This window comes from Haliotis asinina, chromosome 8, assembly GCF_037392515.1.
Source record: "Haliotis asinina isolate JCU_RB_2024 chromosome 8, JCU_Hal_asi_v2, whole genome shotgun sequence".
Taxonomy (NCBI): Eukaryota; Metazoa; Mollusca; class Gastropoda; order Lepetellida; family Haliotidae; genus Haliotis; species Haliotis asinina.
Window position 1 is genome coordinate 4,311,378 of NC_090287.1, and position 23,858 is coordinate 4,335,235.

The 23,858-nt window shown below is 41.4% G+C and overlaps 1 protein-coding gene across 1 annotated transcript in view; it reads left to right on the top strand.

Moving 5' to 3' along the window:
• The first annotated feature begins 7,157 nt into the window (after positions 1-7,157).
• LOC137293932 (uncharacterized) overlaps positions 7,158-23,858 on the top strand; it is a 50,377-nt gene continuing 33,676 nt past the window's right edge. Inside the window, exon 1 of the mRNA XM_067824793.1 lies at positions 7,158-7,373. Coding sequence (XP_067680894.1) covers positions 7,317-7,373 — 57 coding nt within the window. The 5' untranslated portion in view covers positions 7,158-7,316. The remainder of the gene's footprint in view (positions 7,374-23,858) is intronic.

Consider the following 23,858-nt stretch of genomic DNA (forward strand, 5'->3'; position numbering starts at 1 on the left):
GGCCATACCCCAGAACAAAATGTTCCGATACGTGGTTGAAGATGTTGGGAAAATGAAGCTGGTGATAATCCATCTCGTATAATCAACTTTAAACTGTGTTTGGGGACTTGTTAATATCCTTGATAAGAAGAACAACAACGATCACAGCTAAGCAATTTAAAGTGGGTGGTGTTATGATATAGTTATTCATAAAACAGCAATACATGACAGATTGGCGGTAATTGCAACACCTGTAATATGTACCAACAACATAATTAAGGAATGTAATAGTTTGATTTGGATAACCCCTGATACTGTTTCGCGGAGTTGATAGACTTGAGTATGTGAGTAACGATTTATGTAATGTGTGATGACGGGAATAATAGTACATGCAGATCCTGTAGTGATTTCTAAGCATAGCTCGGTGCAGTCTTAATAAACTATCACTATTATCTGCTTTACTGATGTCAACAGCCGTAATAGAACGCGAGGCGGCCGAACTATTAACTATTCACACAACCGCTACTATTTAGCTTTGGGCGGAAAATGGTCTACTTCTTCATGTACTTAAAGGTGTTATTAAATTGTTGTATTTCTAAATGCTTCTTCCCTTAAACCGATACGAGGAACGATTACAGTGAAGCAGTTTACAGTAAGTGGTGTTTGACTTTCAATGATTCTTTTCTGATAAAATTGTCCATTGTCTTGGTGTAAATCGTGATTTGTCGAAACGATTTGGCTCTACGAAATGTTAGTTAGCTACAACTAATCATGTTTAATATTGCTGATGTCGTTTGACATTTACGGTTCAATTCGATCTTTGAATGTGAGGTTAAGAACTCGCACTTTACATATTTCTAATACCGACATATTCCCTTTCACTTCCAAAGACCACCGATTCAGTCGCTACAACGTTAGAATTATATAACGCCGTGGTCCAGTTAGATTACAAGACCGATGAGAAAAATCTTGTGCATGTTAATGATTAGAGGGAGATAACTGATGACGTCACTTCCGAAAGATGAAGTTTTGATTGCGATTTTCTTCCGTGTATTTGTCATAATACCTTGGATAACCGATCACGCTGTTCCACAGTATTGCTAAACATCCCTGCTCTCGCTGACCTGATATAATGAATGAGGCATGATACTGGCATTATGTTAGAGTGCCCAAGCATCTTGTGAGTCGTTTACAGGAGGAGTTAATGGAATCCACTCGTCACACAACATCGTGGTTTTCATTATCTAAAGTTCACTCTGAATCCCTACGTCACCGTATGCACCAGGCGGTCTTTCGACCACGATAGTGACTTGCACAAGTCTTTAAGGCAATGATAAATAGGTGAGTTGATTATTTGTATAGAATATAAATATTCCTCAAATGGGCTTGTGTACTGTCTAGACAGCTAGAATTGAGTACTCTATACACTCTTAGGCTCTGCATACAGTGCAGCCTTGGCTCGGTCCACGCGAGGAGTTCATGTTTCTGGCATCTGGAATTGATACCTGACACCTCTATGTTGACACCTTGAAGTGAAACATGACACCTACGTGTTTCTGTTTGTTAATCAGGAGCTTCAGTCTATCAATGATTTGTACAGGAACGGAAACATACCACCTCACCATGACCAAGACTGGTACCAGTGATCGAGTAGTGACGTGAAATACTATATACAACTCTTCCAACACTGACTAGTCACGTGAATCCCCTCAAAACCGTGCTGGGTAATAACAAGTACCGTCTTTAAACGTGTGTTGGGATGACGTGACCACACATCGACACAACCCCCGACTGCCCGGTAGACGCTCTACCCTCTAGACCACACATCGAACCCCCGACTACCCGGTAGACGCTCTAGATACCCTTTAGATCGCACATCGAACCCCCGACTCTCCGGTAGACGCTCTACCTTTTAGACCACACATCGAACCACCGACTACCCTTTAGACTACAGAGGGGGACAATAGTAATATGCATTAAAAGTGTCACACCGACTATTTTAAACCATTTTCAATTTACAGAAACACTTACACTCGAGCCAACGTTCTATGGTTCATGGTACGTTGCTCTCCAACTCAATAGCTCTTAAGAGCTACTTGAACATGGCCAAACCAGGCTAAATATTGTATGATTTTAAGCCCTACTCTGGTTTTCCAGTTATAATATTTTTCGAAACACGTGCAGTCGAGGTATTTAATGGTTGTAAGGCCATTGGAAAACCTCCTTTGGACTACCTAAAACAAGGCGCGCTTTACTTGCTTTCCAGTTGATATAGCGATGTTCAGTTTAAGAACAACACAAAGATGACTAACTGTGAACATTCGCCATGTTTCTACATTGCGTATAGTTATGATTGTTTGATGTAGACAGAGGACACAACAATACACAAACAAGAAGGGAAAACAAGGGAGGTCACTGCTACTGTATTTTGAAAAGCTAAGAACAAAAATAGTATTCCAATTTTCTCAAATAGATGGAAGTAGTGAATTAACCTTGTTCTGACGGAGTGTCTCTGTGGACGACCTACTATCTAGCATGGATGTTATACCTGTAGTGGAGAGGTCAAGACTGGCCATCATCTTGAACAGGGAAGACTGTTGGGTATATCCAGGCAAGCCGATCTTATGACTGCGTTTCTGATTGTAGGAGCGTACTAGTTTTGGACATCGGTACATAAACTCCTAGTTGGGATATTGCTCTGTTAATGTATAGATAGAGTACGTTCACAAGATGGAATAGTGTCAACTAAATATTATCGCAATGATATATGTCAAAAGGCTATTGTCCACAAGCTTCCGTTATGGTTGCTCTCGGGAGACAGTGTGGACAAGAAACGGAGGGGAGCCAAGAGTCAGTGGCAAAGGTGAAGACAGCAGCAGCAATGTTCTATTATTGTTTGGTCGAGTGAGTGAGTTTAATTTTACGCCGCACTCAGGAATATTCCAGCAGTATGGTAAATAATTGAGTCTGGACTAAACAATCCAGTGATCAACAACATGAGCATCGATCTGCGCAATTGAGAACCGATGGCATGTGTCAACCAAGTCAGCGAGCCTGACCACCCGATCCCGTTAGTCGCCTCTTACGGCAAGCATAGTCGCCTTTTATGACACGCATTGGTTGCTGAATGCCTATTCTACCCCGGGACCTTCACGGGTCTTGTTTGGTCGAATGAATTCTTCATCGTCGACGTAGTCGTAGGTGGGGCTACGGTCTTGGCCGACACCCCGACTAGACGCACAATCCGTCCACTTCTGTCGATGATCTGGTTTACCTGCTTGGTTCCCATGACTGGTCTCGCTGGTTGGTCTCCCTGCTTGTTCTCCTTGGTTGGTGTTACTTGACATGTATTGAGAATTAAGGGTCCTGTCCGGAGGTGGGGTTTATGATAAGGGGGATTCACCGACTGTTTGCTGAATACATTACACAGACAAAGGGGATAGAATTTCTGTGCACTTTGGACATATATTGAACCAAATAGATCAATAACATAAGTATAGACCGAACTTAACTTAAACCGTATATACCTAACCTAAGATGAGATGATGAGATGATAAAAAACACTATAGGTTAACTACGTCAAGTACAGTGAAGGCTATCCAGACTTTGGTAGAGGCAGTGTGAACTAGCCACCTCACACTCAAGCCTACATTAATTACATGTACATACCAGGGATGTCGCAAAGCTGGTCGACCTCACCTGGACAGTTATAAAAATGTAACTGTTTTTATGTTGTATTTTGATACATATTATCTGTCAAGCTCAAGCAAACTGTTTTGCCATGTTCCAGCCTCACGATCCCCATTTTGTTTAACCTTTTATCTTGGTACCCCTCAAAACGCAAAATCGGCAATAATACATCATTATCTTCAGGAAAGAAAATATGAAAGAAACATTTTGTGTGTTTGAGATTAGAAGTTCTCTAGAATCAAACGTAGATGTTATGGTGCATAATCATGGAGTTTGAAACTAGAATCGCTTGTTAAAGTGACTCCCCCATGATACTGACAGAGCTTTTTTTTTGGAGAGATCACCCACCCCCATTTTCAGGTGACGTAATCAAAAGGACATAACTTATTCTAATGTGTTCACTTATTCATGCATGGTGCCAAGGGTTCAAATGACATACTGAATAGTCACAGAAGTGTCAGCTCTCAACATACTGTAAACAGTGCCAGCCTGAATGTCTGGACAAAATGGTTTTGAAAGATCAACATGGAGATGACTTTTAAAACAGCCTCCTCTAAATATAAACCAAGCAATCCAAACCTTTGAATGGTGTTTATGACGTGAAGTCATCCACACTATACTGAACATATTGTATATCATATCATCTAAACGCATCCCATCAACCAAAAGGTACTAAATGACAGATTGTTTTTCACTTTCTGCAATGTTATAAAAGGTATATTACACCCCAATGTGTTGTGATTACGAATATCTCGTTAACCACAGTAACCACATATGTGAAATTCTGGATATGCCTTTGGTTGGTAATGATTCCTTCAAAGAGAAATTGGATATCTAGGGTATAGTGAGCCCGACCACTTTTGGGACACCCCTTGTAACCCACAATTTATGATTCCCTATAGTACCCAAAAGGTCCCAGGTTGTGGATGGTTGTGTCATTCTTGAAGAATTACCTACAAGAAGGTCGTTATCGCGCCTCTCTGACCCTTATCGCTCAGCCGGACTGACCATGCGTGCTTTAGTCTGTCTGACAGTCCCTGAAGCACATTACATTCCCTACTGCCAAGCCCTCTGTGCAATACTAACGCCTCAAATGAAGAAGTCTAGACGTCTATATATAGCCATGGTTTGGTGATGGTTAAAACAAAAACCAAGAAATGGTGTATTATGTCAGATTTGTTTTGGAAATAAAAAGGCAGTGTTTTGGCGACCTTCAACCACGTTTGGTAAAATACGTGTTTTCAAGAGTCTGATTTGCCCCCCGTCTGTATATATCTGGGTGTTCTTAGTGGTGTTGGTAAAGTCTGATCTAATGGTCTTGAACCGTTGACCTAAGCTAACTTCCTTAATACATGTATATCAAAACAAAGGAAGTTTATCCTTAATTGTGTTCTGGCTCAGCACAAAACTGTCTAAACATGACATTTGAAAACTCCCTTCCTTGAAGAAGGGATTGTAAAGATGGCGCGCAGATGCAGAGCACAATGTTCCAGTGCGTCCTGCCAAAATTCAAGAAATATTTCGCCGAGCGTCTGACCCATTATCGGCGTGGCCCCAACGCCACAGCTGCCCATAGATCTTATCTCTGCTCTGTGGTCATCGCCTGGTCAAGCTCACACACGAACTCAAATAAGATTCTGACTTTATATTTGCTGTGTTCGCGCGATGCGTTCCAAGGTTTCCGGTTTGAATAATATTGGTATGGTTGTTTATTGTTCCACTGTTACAGCTGTGTGTTATTACGCATATCAGTCAGGTAATCACGTGTCTTTAACAGATCAGAATAATAACTGGGTTACTTTTGAAGTTTCAGATGCTCCATATATAAACTACATGTAAACTCACTCACTGTATACATGTAAAGGTCCTCGCTCTTGCCACCGTGACTGTCAAACTTCATATAGTTATACTTTTAAAGCAAACAAATGACAAAATCGACTAAAATGAGTAGTTTTCTTTTTTCCTCCATGTACCTATTTCTAAATGTTTTCAACAAACAAAAAGACTCATTTGACAATTTTTGGCCTACAAATGAAACTTTCCGGAGTAAATTATTTGCATTCATCTCGGAATTTTCACAAACTATGTTTAAAACTGGCAAATGTGTTCACACTACCAAGCGAAGGTTACAGGTGCTGTAGTAATATAGCAGGCATTTCTCCCCCGGTTCGGCCTAGCACTCATGAAGGAAATCCTATATAAACGGATTGTACTTGATGATGCATTGGTGTGGAACGTTAGATGAAAGATCTGGATGGATGAAAGTTTGTTTGCAGTTCACACTCATCATGCACTCGTATATACTTATTAATTGTTGATGAAGCTGCTAAAATTGGATCTGACATTAAACTATATTATTCAGCACCGATTGCTACTGAGGACTTCCATAAAGGTGAAGGTACAATTAATAAACAACGATCATTATCTTACCACATACGCAATCTGTACCCGCTATAACTACACAGGTATACCCGACCGTCGAGGCAATATACAATTTTCGACAGTTTCTGTTATCCTTGTGCGGCATCACCAGTAATAAATAAGGAAATGCTACCCTTTAGGAAATCCTGGCACCCCTACCCTTAAAACATGTATCCTGTAGGGCGGGTCCCCTGTCCCATGACGAGAATCCTCGCTCACGATTTTGATGTATGGTCTGCCTGGTTCAATCATCTGTTGTCATATTGCAAAGTTTTACAAAATTTACTCATATTTATCTCCACATATCTGATGTCGTTGACTGGGTGATTGTGATTTACAGATCACTGTGCAACATTCGTCATAAGTGCAAAACTCACTCAAGGGTGAAATGAAAAGTTTGCTTTATTATCATAGTTTCGATGTACAGTGAAATCTGTCTATTACGGACCGGCCTGGGACCGACTGATTTTTGAGGACTGTCAAGCAGTCCGGATTAAGCATCAAGAGTCAACCCCCTTTGTTATGGACAATGAACAACTTAAACCGTTCTTTTTTGTTTTATATTTATACTCAGTATAGTATTTGTACTTTCTTTGAAAAAGAAATTGAAATTGAAGTCCCTTAACTATGATTTGCTTCTGATTGTGCAAATTTGATCGTAATACAGTGTTTTCACTCATTAATCATTTTGAACAGAAGTAACAGAAATGTTTATTCAGTCAACTCTAATTGTAGTCAGCTACGCCAGGATTACAACGCATTGTTCTTCTAGTAAGTTGATAGTCGGAACTGCTATATTTGTCAGCTGTGATAGCATAGCACTGTTCTTCTAGTAAGTTGATTGTCGGGGCTGCTACGTAAATATATGTTATTTTGATGTCTGGTACCATTACAATAACCAAACATATTTAAACAATTCGTTCTGTGCTGAACTTTGTGGTATCTCCTTTTCATTTCTACATCTGAACAGTTTTTATTTTCAACTGTCGTCGACTTTGTAACAGATCGCTCGAATACAGCTTCGAAACCTATCGAAGGGAGATAACCGCTACCAAGCAAACCGGATTAATGTTCTGATAAGATAGCTCAGCTGAATGTTTATATTCAGCCGAGTCCATACCGGATACTATCAAACCAGGCTGTGTTCTGGAGACCAGTCTCAGAAAATGGGATAAAGCCTCGCCTCACGTGCGTTACCTAACTGTGGACAACAACATAATTAACAAATGAAATGGATAACACGTTTTCTAGCACTTCTTCACTGGAACACAGATGAACAAAAGGTGAGCACATGCCTATTTATATATTTCATTAGCAGTTGCTGTGAAACATTTATCACTTCATCTTTGATAATTTATTGATAAATTATTTCATAAGACGTATTACGTGAAGACGTTTCATGTAGACCCTGTGACTTTACATACACGTTTACAATGCAATAGTATACAACCAAACCTCCAGTCACTTGCACATATTGATTAAAACAGTATTTCGGAAAGAGATGCAGTGCACAATGTTCTTCACGTGTTCTGTTGTCAGTCATGGACACCCTGTCTACAGCTGAAATACAGATGTATATTACACGACATTAATACATTTTTAACGATGTCTTCCGCATGATTGTTCAGTCGCACGTTGTGTGTCCGTCTTATAACGTCATTGCCACCGACCGGAGCTCTAGTATAACTGCCGATAACGTCTCTGAGAGGAATTTAGTAACTGGAGCAGCAAGGTGGGATAACAGCAAATACCTCTTTACTAGCGTCCTTAGATGTACTTTCCACTTACCCAGCCTTGGATACACCAACTATCTATCCATGAGCTCAGAATTCAGTACAGCTTGGGGAAACACCTAAACGTCGCTGTCACTTTTAATCTGTCTCGCAGTCCCTGAACCACATTATTTTCCCTAGTGCCAACCCCTCACTGGGGCTCCATTTTTAATTTAAATGTGTTTATTTGTTGCTATCAAAATTATATATTCTGGGACTAAGCGTTGGTCTACTCTCACTGTAACACGCTAACTGAAATGTAACATGGATTCCTTATATATTTTATTCTATTTCATCAATACATATAAAATGTTTAGATTTTTCACATCAGGTATATTTTGAATAATTGACTATTAAACAAAATATTTATTGTCTGGCAAACGTCGATATGAAGAGTATTTCAACTGCCCCTCAGGCTAGTACGTATTGTGGCCGGAAAGCGTGACGTGAGGCAGCGTTTTACCACCTTGATGCCACCTTATCCATACACGCGCACTACAGTGGCTTTGCGAGGATCAGTGATATAAGCAATGTTGTTGTTGAGATGATCCCGACTCAAAATGCTTCACAGTACAATAAATATATCATGACAGGCCCATACACTTCGGTGCACCCCACTCTCCAGCTTTGCCGATCGGTACGCTACCACCGCATGCAATCGATTAAAACGTAATGACAATATAATCGTGGTGATTGGCATATCAAGCACCACTCACAGCAGCTACCAGTTCTTTATTTATTTTTCTGCAAGTCGATTGAATTCCGATTTCCTCTCTTTACTAAATGACCTTGACACAAATAGATGACGATATGTCCGCCTAAAACGGGGTTTGGGTAGAACCAAGCCCCCAGGTTTGGTGATGCTTGGTAATTAAACATTTATGACGGATGCTTTCTTTTGAGAAGCCATTGCTGGAAAAATGAATTTAATAATTTACATTTCCAAGTGAAGCAGTCGATGAAAGTAAAAATTACCACGAAATTTCAAAGAATGAGCAGATTTACAAGCGTTGACAATCAGGGGATTGTATAAAGTAACTAAGGGGATCCCATCTGCGTAGACCGATGCACATGCTGTTGACCACTGGATTCTTTGGTCCAGTGTGGCGTAGAATTACGCTAGGGTACACTTACAATACACTTAATCACTCAAAAAAAAAAAAAAAAAAAAAAAAAAAAGAAACAAACAAACAAAGAAATAACAATAGAAAAAAGATGGTACTTGTTTTCCAGGTGAGCTGTCACGTACGACACCAAGGATCACCTTCAGTGTAGACTAACGCTTAGTTACTGATATATATACGTTTGGTAATAACCAATAAACCCATCCCATTAAGACTAACCACAAGTCTTGCATATGTAATGGTTAAAATATCCACCTCAAAGATGTTCGCTGATGCATTGACGCTTAGGACAAATTATTCGCAAAGCGCAAGCATTTTCACCCCGGTTACAACAACCTGTCTGTGAGGCGCTAGAAAGTCAGCCGTCATATATTAATGACCATCCTCTCCCACCCATTCACCTCTGAGTAAACAGAGCCATTTCTGTACAAACTCACTTGCCTGATGTGAGACAATGAGTTTCATTATGGGGCAGGACTGAAACCTTAGAGTGTGTGAGTGAGTAATATTAAGTATAATGTCATAATTTCTATATCATGTAAATCATTAGTCTGCCATACAGACCGTCAAGCAAATATATCAAAGAAAGTCCACACAAGTCTAGAAAATGTTGCAAGTTGACATGTCCACAGCTTCAGGTTAACGAAGAAAGTATCTGGGTTCCTTTTTATTGTATTTCTAATCTGAATGTAAAGACTTCTGTTTTCTGTAAAATGTGTTCATTTCAGAGATTAGCTGTTTGTCTGGTAAATCACAGAATACGTTATCCTTGTACTGTCCACTTATCCACACCTATCTCCTATATTGACAATAAGACCGGAATTACCACCCACCCATGTCCTTCTACTGTCCACTTATTCACACCTGTCTGCAATAATGACAATAAGGACGAAATTACCACCCACCCATGTCCTTCTATTGTCCACGTATCCAGACCTGTCTGCAATAATGACAACAAGGACGGAATTAACACCCTCCCATGTCCTTGTACTGTCCACTTATCCACAACTGTCTGCAATAATGACAATAAGGACGGAGTTAGCACCCACCCATGTCCTTGTACTGTCCATTTATCCACACCTGTCTGCTTTATTGACAATAAGGACGGAATTACCACCAACCCATGTCCTTTTACTGTCTACTAATCCACAACTGTCTGCAATAATGACTATAAGGACGGAATTAACACCCTCCCATGACCTTGTACTGTCCACTTATCCACACCTGTCTGCAATAATGACAATAAGGACGGAGTTAGCACCCACCCATGTCCTTGTACTGTCCATTTAACCACACCTGTCTGCAATAATGACAATAAGGACGGAGTTAGCACCCACCCATGTCCTTGTACTGTCCATTTAACCACACCTGTCTGCAATAATGACAATAAGGACGGAATTAGCACCCACCCATGTCCTTGTACTCTCCATTTATCCACACCTGTCTGCTTTATTGACAATAAGGACGGAACTACCACCCATCCATGTCCTTCTACTGTCTACTTATCCACACCTGTCTGCAATAATGACAATAAGGACGGAGTTAGCACCCACCCATGTCCTTTTACTGTCCACTTATTCACACCTGTCTGCAATAATGACAATAAGGACGGAATTAACACCCTCCCATGTCCTTGTACTGTCCACTTATCCACACCTGTCTGCAATAATGACAATAAGGACGGAGTTAGCACCCACCCATGTCCTTGTACTGTCCATTTAACCACACCTGTCTGCTTTATTGACAATAAGGACGGAATTACCACCCATCCATGTCCTTTTACTGTCTACTTATCCACACCTGTCTGCAATAATGACAATAAGGACGGAATTACCACCCTCCTATGTCCTTGTACTGTCCATTTAACCACACCTGTCTGCAATAATGACAATAAGGACGGAATTAACACCCTCCCATGTCCTTGTACTGTCCACTTATCCACACCTGTCTGCAATAATGACAATAAGGACGGAAGTAACACCCTCCCATGTCCTTGTACTGTCCACTTATCCGCACCTGTCTGCAATAATGACAATAAGGACGGAGTTAGCACCCACCCATGTCCTTGTACTGTCCATTTATCCACACCTGTCTGCTTTATTGACAATAAGGACGGAATTACCACCCACCCATGTCCTTTTACTGTCTACTTATCCACACCTGTCTGCAATAATGACAATAAGGACGGAAATAACACCCTCCCATGTCCTTGTACTGTCCACTTATCCACACCTGTCTGCAATAATGACAATAAGGACGGAGTTAGCACCCACCCATGTCCTTGTACTGTCCATTTAACCACACCTGTCTGCTTTATTGACAATAAGGACGGAATTACCACCCATCCATGTCCTTTTACTGTCTACTTATCCACACCTGTCTGCAATAATGACAATAAGGACGGAGTTAGCACCCACCCATGTCCTTGTACTGTCCATTTAACCACACCTGTCTGCTTTATTGACAATAAGGACGGAATTACCACCCACCCATGTCCTTTTACTGTCTACTTATCCACACCTGTCTGCAATAATGACAATAAGGACGGAATTAACACCCTCCCATGTCCTTGTACTGTCCACTTATCCACACCTGTCTGCAACAATGACAATAAGGACGGAATTAACACCCTCCCATGTCCTTGTACTGTCCACTTATCCACACCTGTCTGCAATAATGACAATAAGGACGGAGTTAGCACCCACCCATGTCCTTGTACTGTCCATTTAACCACACCTGTCTGCTTTTTTGACAATAAGGACGGAATTACCACCCATCCATGTCCTTTTACTGTCTACTTATCCACACCTGTCTGCAATAATGACAATAAGGACGGAATTAACACCCTCCCATGTCCTTGTACTGTCCACTTATCCACACCTGTCTGCAACAATGACAATAAGGACGGAATTAACACCCTCCCATGTCCTTTTACTGTCCACTTATCCACACCTGTCTGCAATAATGACAATAAGGACGGAATTAACACCCTCCCATGTCCTTGTACTGTCCACTTATCCACACCTGTCTGCAATAATGACAATAAGGACGGAGTTAGCACCCACCCATGTCCTTGTACTGTCCATTTAACCACACCTGTCTGCTTTATTGACAATAAGGACGGAATTACCACCCATCCATGTCCTTTTACTGTCTACTTATCCACACCTGTCTGCAATAATGACAATAAGGACGGAGTTAGCACCCACCCATGTCCTTGTACTGTCCATTTAACCACACCTGTCTGCTTTATTGACAATAAGGACGGAATTACCACCCACCCATGTCCTTTTACTGTCTACTTATCCACACCTGTCTGCAATAATGACTATAAGGACGGAATTAACACCCACCAATGTCCTTGTACTGTCCATTTAACCACACCTGTCTGCTTTATTGACAATAAGGACGGAATTACCACCCACCCATGTCCTTTTACTGTCCACTTATCCACACCTGTCTGCAATAATGACTATACGGACGGAATTAACACCCTCCCATGTCCTTGTACTGTCCACTTATCCACACCTCTCTGCAATAATGACAATAAGGACGGAGTTAGCACCCACCCATGACCTTGTACTGTCCATTTAACCACACCTGTCTGCAATAATGACAATAAGGACGGAGTTAGTACCCACCCATGTCCTTGTACTGTCCATTTAACCACACCTGTCTGCAATAATGACAATAAGGACGGAATTAGCACCCACCCATGTCCTTGTACTGTCCATGTATCCACACCTGTCTGCTTTATTGACAATAAGGACGGAATTACCACCCATCCATGTCCTTCTACTGTCTACTTATCCACACCTGTCTGCAATAATGACAATAAGGACGGAGTTAGCACCCACCCATGTCCTTCTACTGTCCATTTAACCACACCTGTCTGCAATAATGACAATAAGGACGGAATTAACACCCTCCCATGTCCTTTTACTGTCCACTTATTCACACCTGTCTGCAATAATGACAATAAGGACGGAATTAACACCCTCCCATGTCCTTGTACTGTCCAGTTATCCACACCTGTCTGCAATAATGACAATAAGGACGGAGTTAGCACCCACCCATGTCCTTGTACTGTCCATTTAACCACACCTGTCTGCTTTATTGACAATAAGGACGGAATTACCACCCATCCATGTCCTTTTACTGTCTACTTATCCACACCTGTCTGCAATAATGACAATAAGGACGGAATTACCACCCTCCTATGTCCTTTTACTGTCCATTTAACCACACCTGTCTGCAATAATGACAATAAGGACGGAACTAACACCCTCCCATGTCCTTTTACTGTCCACTTATCCACACCTGTCTGCAATAATGACAATAAGGACGGAAGTAACACCCTCCCATGTCCTTGTACTGTCTACTTATCCACACCTATCTGCAATAATGACAATAAGGACGGAAATAACACCCTCCCATGTCCTTGTACTGTCCACTTATCCACACCTGTCTGCAATAATGACAATAAGGACGGAGTTAGCACCCACCCATGTCCTTGTACTGTCCATTTAACCACACCTGTCTGCTTTATTGACAATAAGGACGGAATTACCACCCATCCATGTCCTTTTACTGTCTACTTATCCACACCTGTCTGCAATGATGACAATAAGGACGGAGTTAGCACCCACCCATGTCCTTGTACTGTCCATTTAACCACACCTGTCTGCTTTATTGACAATAAGGACGGAATTACCACCCATCCATGTCCTTTTACTGTCTACTTATCCACACCTGTCTGCAATAATGACAACAAGGACGGAATTAACACCCTCCCATGTCCTTGTACTGTCCACTTATCCACACCTGTCTGCAATAATGACAATAAGGACGGAATTAACACCCTCCCATGTCCTTGTACTGTCCACTTATCCACACCTGTCTGCAATAATGACAATAAGGACGGAATTAACACCCTCCCATGTCCTTGTACTGTCCACTTATCCACACCTGTCTGCAATAATGACAATAAGGGCGGAGTTAGCACCCACCATGTCCTTGTACTGTCCATTTATCCACACCTGTCTGCTTTATTGGCAATAAGGACGAAATTACCACCCACCCATGTCCTTGTACTGTCTAATTATCCACACCTGTCTGCAATAATGACAATAAGGACGGAATTAACACCCTCCCATGTCCTTGTACTGTCCACTTATCCACACCTGTCTGCAATAATGACAATAAGGACGGAGTTAGCACCCACCCATGCCCTTGTACTGTCCATTTAACCACACCTGTCTGCTTTATTGACAATAAGGACGGAATTAACACCCATCCATGTCCTTTTACTGTCTACTTATCCACACCTGTCTGCAATAATGACAATAAGGACGGAATTAACACCCTCCCATGTCCTTGTACTGTCCACTTATCGACACCTGTCTGCAATAATGACAATAAGGACGGAATTAACACCCTCCCATGTCCTTTTACTGTCCACTTATCCACACCTGTCTGCAATAATGACAATAAGGACGGAGTTAGCACCCACCCATGTCCTTGTACTGTCCATTTATCCACACCTGTCTGCTTTATTGACAATAAGGACGGAATTACCACCCACCCATGTCCTTTTACTGTCTAATTATCCACACCTGTCTGCAATAATGACAATAAGGACGGAATTAACACACACACACACACACCATGTCCTTGTACTGTCCACTTATCCACACCTGTCTGCAATAATGACAATAAGGACGACACTGCTACAGACCCATGTCCTTTTACTGTCTACTTATCCACACCTGTCTGTAATAATGACAATAAGGACGAAATTAACACCCACCCATGTCCTTGTACTGTCCACTTATCCACACCTGTCTGTAATGATGACAATAAGGACGAAATTACCACCCACCCATGTCCTTGTACTGTCCACTTATCCACACCTGTCTGTAGTAATGACAATAAGGACGAAATTAACACCCACCCATGTCCTTGTACTGTCCACTTATCCACACCTGTCTGTAATAATGACAGTAAGGACGAAATTACCACCCACCCATGTCCTTGTACTGTCCACTTATCCACACCTGTCTGTAATAATGACAATAAGGACGAAATTAACACCCACCCATGTCCTTGTACTGTCCACTTATCCACACCTGTCTGTAATAATGACAATAAGGGCGGAGTTAGCACCCACCATGTCCTTGTACTGTCCATTTATCCACACCTGTCTGCTTTATTGGCAATAAGGACGAAATTACCACCCACCCATGTCCTTGTACTGTCTAATTATCCACACCTGTCTGCAATAATGACAATAAGGACGGAATTAACACCCTCCCATGTCCTTGTACTGTCCACTTATCCACACCTGTCTGCAATAATGACAATAAGGACGGAGTTAGCACCCACCCATGCCCTTGTACTGTCCATTTAACCACACCTGTCTGCTTTATTGACAATAAGGACGGAATTAACACCCATCCATGTCCTTTTACTGTCTACTTATCCACACCTGTCTGCAATAATGACAATAAGGACGGAATTAACACCCTCCCATGTCCTTGTACTGTCCACTTATCGACACCTGTCTGCAATAATGACAATAAGGACGGAATTAACACCCTCCCATGTCCTTTTACTGTCCACTTATCCACACCTGTCTGCAATAATGACAATAAGGACGGAGTTAGCACCCACCCATGTCCTTGTACTGTCCATTTATCCACACCTGTCTGCTTTATTGACAATAAGGACGGAATTACCACCCACCCATGTCCTTTTACTGTCTAATTATCCACACCTGTCTGCAATAATGACAATAAGGACGGAATTAACACACACACACACACACCATGTCCTTGTACTGTCCACTTATCCACACCTGTCTGCAATAATGACAATAAGGACGACACTGCTACAGACCCATGTCCTTTTACTGTCTACTTATCCACACCTGTCTGTAATAATGACAATAAGGACGAAATTAACACCCACCCATGTCCTTGTACTGTCCACTTATCCACACCTGTCTGTAATGATGACAATAAGGACGAAATTACCACCCACCCATGTCCTTGTACTGTCCACTTATCCACACCTGTCTGTAGTAATGACAATAAGGACGAAATTAACACCCACCCATGTCCTTGTACTGTCCACTTATCCACACCTGTCTGTAATAATGACAGTAAGGACGAAATTACCACCCACCCATGTCCTTGTACTGTCCACTTATCCACACCTGTCTGTAATAATGACAATAAGGACGAAATTAACACCCACCCATGTCCTTGTACTGTCCACTTATCCACACCTGTCTGTAATAATGACAATAAGGACGAAATTAACATCCACCCATGTCCTTGTACTGTCCACTTATCCACACCTGTCTGCAATAATGACAATAAGGACGAAATTAACACCCACCTATGTCCTTGTACTGTCCACTTATCCACACCTGTCTGTAATAATGACAATAAGGACGAAATTACCACCCACTCATGTCCTTGTACTGTCCACTTATCCACACCTGTCTGCCTTATTGACAATAAGGACGGAGTTAGCACCCACCCCTGTACAGTCATGTATCATTCAGTACAGCCTTGGAGCAAGACTACATAATGGAGTTCTATTGAGGACAAAAAGAATGGAACTTTCGCACATCGGCGGTAGTGATCAATGACTGCACGTGTCTGGTGGAAACCAAGGAGACGAGGCAATAAACAAGATAGGTTTCGGCTGATGGATTTGAAATCACTTTATATATGGAGAAGTCGTGACTGCCTGTCGGACAGGCAGCGATAGCACCTTTTTAGTCTAGATGTATTACCTACACTATTAGATGTATTACCTACACTATGCAAAGCTTTTGTTCATAAGAAATCTGCAGAGTAACGTTTACACATACAAACGATGCGTAGAAACAACTGCAGGTGAAGATAAAGTGTTCTGAGCCATTCATGGTACATTCTACAACAGACCCTGCTCGCTTATTTGGAAAAAAAACCCACGTCGACACTTCCGATGCCTTGCAGATAAATATTCATGGAAAGTTCTATTTTGATCACGTATGAAATGGATCTTGATCGTGGCAAAGGTTGAAATAAGTGTTCCGTCGCCACATGTGGTGAAACTCCAAACACAGATAAAGCGCATCCATCACAATGTCTGATAACGTTTTGATGAGCTGCGTGGGGATATCAAGAGTTTGCTGTGCTTGCACTGCTAATGGTTCGTTCAGTGAAATGCGCAGGCACAAGTGTCTGATGAAGGAAGACACTCAGTCTGTGACCCACATGGGGTCGGGGATGAAACAGCACCACTTGTTCACGGGAATCGGGGGTGATATTTTACAACCCCTGAGTTTGACATTTTCCCGATTAAACTTCAGAAACTGATCTTTTTTATCCGTTTTGGTGGGAATGTGGGTATTTATTTTCCGAATTAAACAGTAACGATCCTGGAAAGGAGAACATTATGGTCGCTCTTTGTATGAATATGTGATACAGTAACGACCACGATATTGTGAACGTAGTCCGACTCACAGTCCCAGAACCACATTATTTTGCCTAATGCCAAGCCAAGCTTAAATGTAGCAAGACTAGATTTCCCGAGGTTCTGAATCTCTGGTCTCCCTGCGGCTACTTTTCAGTTATAATGGGTTTGTTACTATCAAAATTATATAATATTATATTCAGAGACTAAGTCTTAGTCTATTGTGGACGGTACAATCTGTCTGTCTCGCCTGGGTTTAAAGCTGGACGTTACACAGTAATGTGGAACCGCACAATACTATGCCGTGTATGATACCCCAGAAAAATGTACAATACAGTGTCCAATAGGAGAGTGTATTGTATTGTACATTTGTTCTGGGTGATTTATTCCCGGAGTGGCCCTTTCTACAGTGGCCCCTGTGTTGTCATGCCTTTGGCATACACTAGATCGTTTCAATAAGTTTCCTTAAAACTTCATTTATTCAAACGATCTATTTGTTTCAATATAAGTCCAAAGTGCACCGAAATTCAATCCCCTATGTCTGTGTACTGTATTCAGCAAACATTCGGTGTATCCCCTCTTATTATAAACCCCCTCCGGGCAGGACCCTTAATTCTCTAACGCTATCAATACATGCCAATCAACACTTCCCTACGTCGGCGAATCTTACGTATGTACATGTGCATGGGCCAGTGACCTTGCACAATGTGACGTAATGGCCCTGTGTATAAAAACCTGACTGATATGGTCAGTCGGAGAGACCAACCAGCGAGACCAACCGGCGAGACCAACCACGGAAACCAGATCATCGACAGAAGTGGACGGATTGTGCGTCTAGTCGGGGTTTCGGTCAAGGCCGTCGCCCCATCTGCGACTACGTCGACAATAAAGAATCCCCGTCGGACTTCTGAATGTATGTAAGTGGCAGAAAGGGTCTCCACCTCGGGATCATTGGCCACTCAGTCCCGATGTGCGTTCTGTCACATGTTCACCACTGTATATACCATTTCGACCGTCATTCAGCCAAACAACAATAAACCATAGGTACTGCTGTCTTCGCCTCTATCACCGACTCTTGTCTTCCCTGTCTCCTGTGCACCATCCTAAACTACCACCCGAGAGCAAACCTCGACGACCGCTCTTGGACACCTTGTTGATGACTCTTCACAGTGTGGCTCTCGAACACTTAAGTGTTCCCACACTGACCTCTCTTAATCCAATCAGCATAGTTACTAACTGTGTTGGACTAATTAGGGTGTAAATGTAAATATCTGTGGGATGGTGGTGAGTTCCTCACTGGCTCTTTTCTTCGTAGAGGTTGTGATGATATGCACAACAATCATTCCTGTATCTGACTGATGGGTGTGTCCCTTCCTTCTTCTCTGAAGACAACCATCAGCATCAGTAGTGATAGTTGCTTAGCAACCTGTGTGACGACAACGCCATGCTGCTGTGCCATTCATCTTTTCCTTCTAAGCGCTTCTTCTTGTTATACCCGAAACCGTCCATCAAAATATCAAGTCGATTTTTGTACTAAGAACAAATCCTCCCTCAGAGCCATGGCTCATATAGCCAACATTCGCCCAGAATGTACGACAAAATATTATGGATGTCGACTTCATCTTTATTGTTTTCACAATAAGTGAATACAGTAAAGAGGAAGTTGACATCTATAACATTTTGTCGTATATTAGAATACCGACTTCTAAATGCCTCCCAAGAACCTCATTCACCCAGAAGTCTACTTATAGCAAAATTCAAGGATAAACACACTCCAAAACTGAAAATGGAATATTTCACCAACATCCTCCTCGGACCAGCAGTTACCAAGATTAACATTAGAGATAAATTGTTACATAAACCATTAATGGTAATCAGACGCCCACTGATCTCTTTCTCATTGTACTCTGAAGTTGAGAACGAAGACTCTTATGGGTAGACAACTTCTTTCTTGCAATGGATGCTTGATAACGGTGTTAGACTCCACACCGAGACGTCACATCCACTGCAAGAAAGAAGCTGTCTATCCATAAAAGTTTTCATCCTCTTCATGCTAACTTCTAAATGTTACTTAAAGAAGGTACTCTGAAGTTACCACCTTCTACTCCCAGCAGCAAACTCTTTGTTTTGACAACGTTCACGCCAGCATCAGCAGTCACCTTCATTGGTTTGGCAAGTCTAGACTATTTCCTTGAGTGGCATTGACAAGCTGGTGTGAAGAACATCGTTTGCATGATAATGGTTTTGGCATCGTCACCGAAACTTCCCATATGTGACAATAAAGAAATTGTATATGTAGCACCACCTCCCATACTGAAGTCTAGATTTCAGGAGTCTCTGAAAACAAAGATGTTGTATTGTTAGTATTATATTTCATTATGGTAATCTACCATCCTTTTTCTATGAAATACATTCATTTCAGGGACTAAATGTAGAGAGCTATGATTTGTCATTTAAAGGTGACCAAACTGTCTCTGCTACTGAATGTTTTTCACACTAAGAAGGAGAGATTGACTATTATTCACCGAGCCTTGTCAACAAATTAATTAGTTGGACCGCTGAAGGGAACTGACATCATCATCATCATCATCATCATCACCATCATCATCATCATCATCATCATTATGTTTCGGTTTCACCTCGTATACAACATGAATACATACATATATACAGGTATAATAAAATGCATACCGAGCCACCCATATCGGGTTATGAGAGACTAAAAAAAACCGTAGAATGAACAAGAGTGACATCACAGAGATAAATCTAAGCATTAAATAAAATAGACTTGCGCTTTTCAAGTAAGAGTTTGCAGGTTTGGGCTGTTAAAAACAACAGATCATCATTGGACATAATAAAAGCGAACTTCTCCTCATCATCTAAAACTTGAAAATTATCACAGATATGAAACAAAGGCGGCTGTGTGCGGGATCCTGTGGCGTCCTGGCGGCTTATACTGATGTCATTATGCCTCCCAGAGGCTCGCACACACCTGTGTACACACAGTCTTAGGACTCGACATAATATGGCCACCAGGCGTTGTTTCAACGAACGCTGATCTCACGTCAGCCTATTTTATTACAGTATGGTGCTTCTTTCAAGCTGTTAATTAACAAGCTGCGATGTTGACCAATGGCTACTGTCAATGGCTACAATGGTGTGATATAGTCTGCCATTTCCAGAAGACATAACTACACTGACAAGAAGTTCGAACGGCATTCCAGAAGAGGGATCCAGCGGGTACATGTGCACCACACGTAATCCACCCAACAAGGTAAGATGTTGCCGCCCAGACAATTCCTAAAACCCCAAGTATTCGACCGTCATCAAGGAAGTCTACAGTCCTGTACTCGTCCAGATGAAGTCATTCCCACATCGTACGTTTGTGCGGTGTCAGGCCAGAGTGACGACCTTCCGACCTCCTGTATCGGCCCCTTGTAGGGCTGTAACGACGCATCGAACTATCGATGCATTGCAGTTGTCGAGTCTCCATGAGCAGTTAATCGATGGTAGAAACGAAAAACCATCGATGCATCGATTGGGTGGCTGAGTAACGATAGTTTAGCAACTGACTTCCCTTGGTAAATGCGCAGTGCAAAATACAGTGACTACCAAATTCGTTCACTTTGATTTAGACTTTTCCGCTCCTGTTACTTGATCCGTGTTTCAAGTTTCTTGCCAGTTATTAAAAGAGACCGAAACTACGTCAGCTTGTGTTTAGTTAACAGAGACTATACATTCTTTTGAGAAATGATTTCAGATGGGACACTTTAAGGAGAATATATTTATTGCAATAGTATAGCAATATAAAGAAACATTACTGAGCATTTTCTCTTGTAATGTCTAGGGAGGATTCTTTTCACATCCTGAACTACGTTTATACGTTTATCCTGCAATGGGCAGAGTTATCGAAGCGATGAACTTGCACATAGCGCCACGAAGTAGATTTAATAATAAGCTCCATATTCCGATGCAGTTAGACTAATGCTTATAGTCTCTGACGGTATATTATTTTGATTGTAACAAAAAAAAACAAAAAAACTATTTAAATTGAAAAGGGGGCCAAGCTCTACCAGAGATTCAGAAATTGGAAATCTAGACTGGCTTTATCCAGAGCCTTAGCACGGCGGGGAGGACAAGGCTGTAAGGGAAATAGTGTGGTTCAGGGGCTGTGAAACAGACTACGATGCAGTGTGTACTTCCCCCGCGGTGTTGTATAACGAACACTTACTACTACACCGTGCTATACGGGCGTATCACGTGACTGGAATTTTTTCGTTGTTTGTCAACATTCTGAATTATAAACAGACGCGCCTAATACAAGCCATGTCATGGCTTTAATTATTGATTGGCATAGTTATGTAAGTATGCTACATACTTGTCCAAGGTTTCGGGATTTTGTTTCTTAATGAATCATGATTTTATAAGAAGTATTCACGTTAATAAGTGCAGTAGATGAAAAACCTGTAATTTAATGAATGAAGTTTTTAAAATATGATGAATCATGTCACATCTCCTTTGCGCAGAGAGATAGCTGCCGGCTGTCTTCTAAGTCAAGCATGGATTTTGTTTAGTATCTTTTGAAGTTTGCTGACTGTCAAGATTACCGACAACAAATCATTTGGTACATGCATATAAGCAAAAGCAATAATCTCTTTGAATAGCCACAAGTTTTTCTTTTCTAGAAGTAGAGGGTATTCCATCACTGGTTACGTTTATTAATCGGGGAGTCGGCATCAACAAGTAGATAAAAGGAAGTAGCCCCATCCTGGTTAGGACTGTGCTGCTCGACACAATGTAGACATTTGATCACCTAAAACAAAGGAACATAGAGTAGAATCCAAAACGGGGAATTGCACGGGACGTCATTTGCCACGAATGCATGGGGAGTGTGACTCTTGTTGACTCGAGCATTAATTAGTCCAGTGAAAGAAATCTAGCTGATCATTTGAGGAAATACATTATTTGACCAAACACTGTTTGCTTTCACATCAAGACTATTTTAGAAATAACACTTGTCCACCCCTCTCACATTGTAGTTATATATTTCAAATATTTGATACTTACTGTACGAAAACATGCTTGTTTACTTTCGAAAAGATCCATGTTATATATTTAGGAGATACACCCAGTAGTGTTAAACTGCGTTCTCTCAGAGAATTTAGAATACAGATAAGCCGGTTTCTTTGCATTAAAATACTTTGCCGTAAACTATACGTTAATATTGCGTGGAGTGTTGAGAAACTGTTTGCCTAGCAGCAGACATAATCTTAGGCTGCAGGAAACACAATATATATATGTCTTTGCACGGTTTCCCCAGCCAGACGGGTTTCATCTCGTGTTAAGTTGATGAATGGAGTCACTGTCCTCGTTTCCATTTGTATGTTTCAGTTTGAGTTACTCCGCAATGAATTCTGGAGAAGTCACAGACAAAAACGTGACGTTTCATTCGCTTGAGAATTAGAGGCAATGACTCTAAGTGTATCGATAATGGAATGCTTTAAACTCAATACTAGTATACTGAATACAACACGTCCGACTTCTGTCGGACTTCTGACACGTCTGTCAGTTCTTTATAAGAAATACATTCAAGGTTCCGTTGTACGTGGTAATGATCAAAACGCGTCATACAGTGTGGGTTTGACGCCTACTGTAGGCATGTTCCCTTGATTTTAAAGTCTCGGAGGGTTCCATATATATTGTGTGTAGAAAGGTCAGACTCTTATCATGACAGAATATATATAGTGATACAACCCTTTTAAGAACCATAAGATATTTCTAATGCCTGTGGAATGACGAAGTGTTATCCCAAAGTTCTATTCGTCTTTTTGTACGTGAGACATTTTGTTCACCCCAATGTTCACCCCAATGATGACACTCTGACGCAGAGATAAGTATTTAAAGTCATTCTACGGACAAGAATCTTATTTTCGTCGTGGATCTCCAACAACTTTATAACATCTCCTTCGACAAATATCATCCAGATTTGTATCGCCAGTCCAACACCTTATGTGCATACACTATCTTGACTTATTGCCATTTTGTCCAAAACAAAAAGCATGGTTATGTCCCTTGCCGCACCAGAATCTGCTGCTTGCGGATACGATACTAGATTGCTCATCTTTTGTCACCAGTGATGTAAAGGCAGGAAGTTTTCCTTGTGTTTCCTGACGCTCAAAAACATAAAAAATGAAGTTACAAAATCTTAGTAAAACGTAACAGAAGAGGGTAACAAAACAGACCATAGCGTTCTCTCAACAGGAGGCACGGATAGGGACAGGTTATTCACCAGGCCCAAATAGTTTTCATAATGCCTAAACTAAAGCTTTCTCAGTCGGCATTAAGTTATGTATGCTTGGTAATTTCTGGGTGAGTATTTTGATTTACAAATACCTTCAGGGCA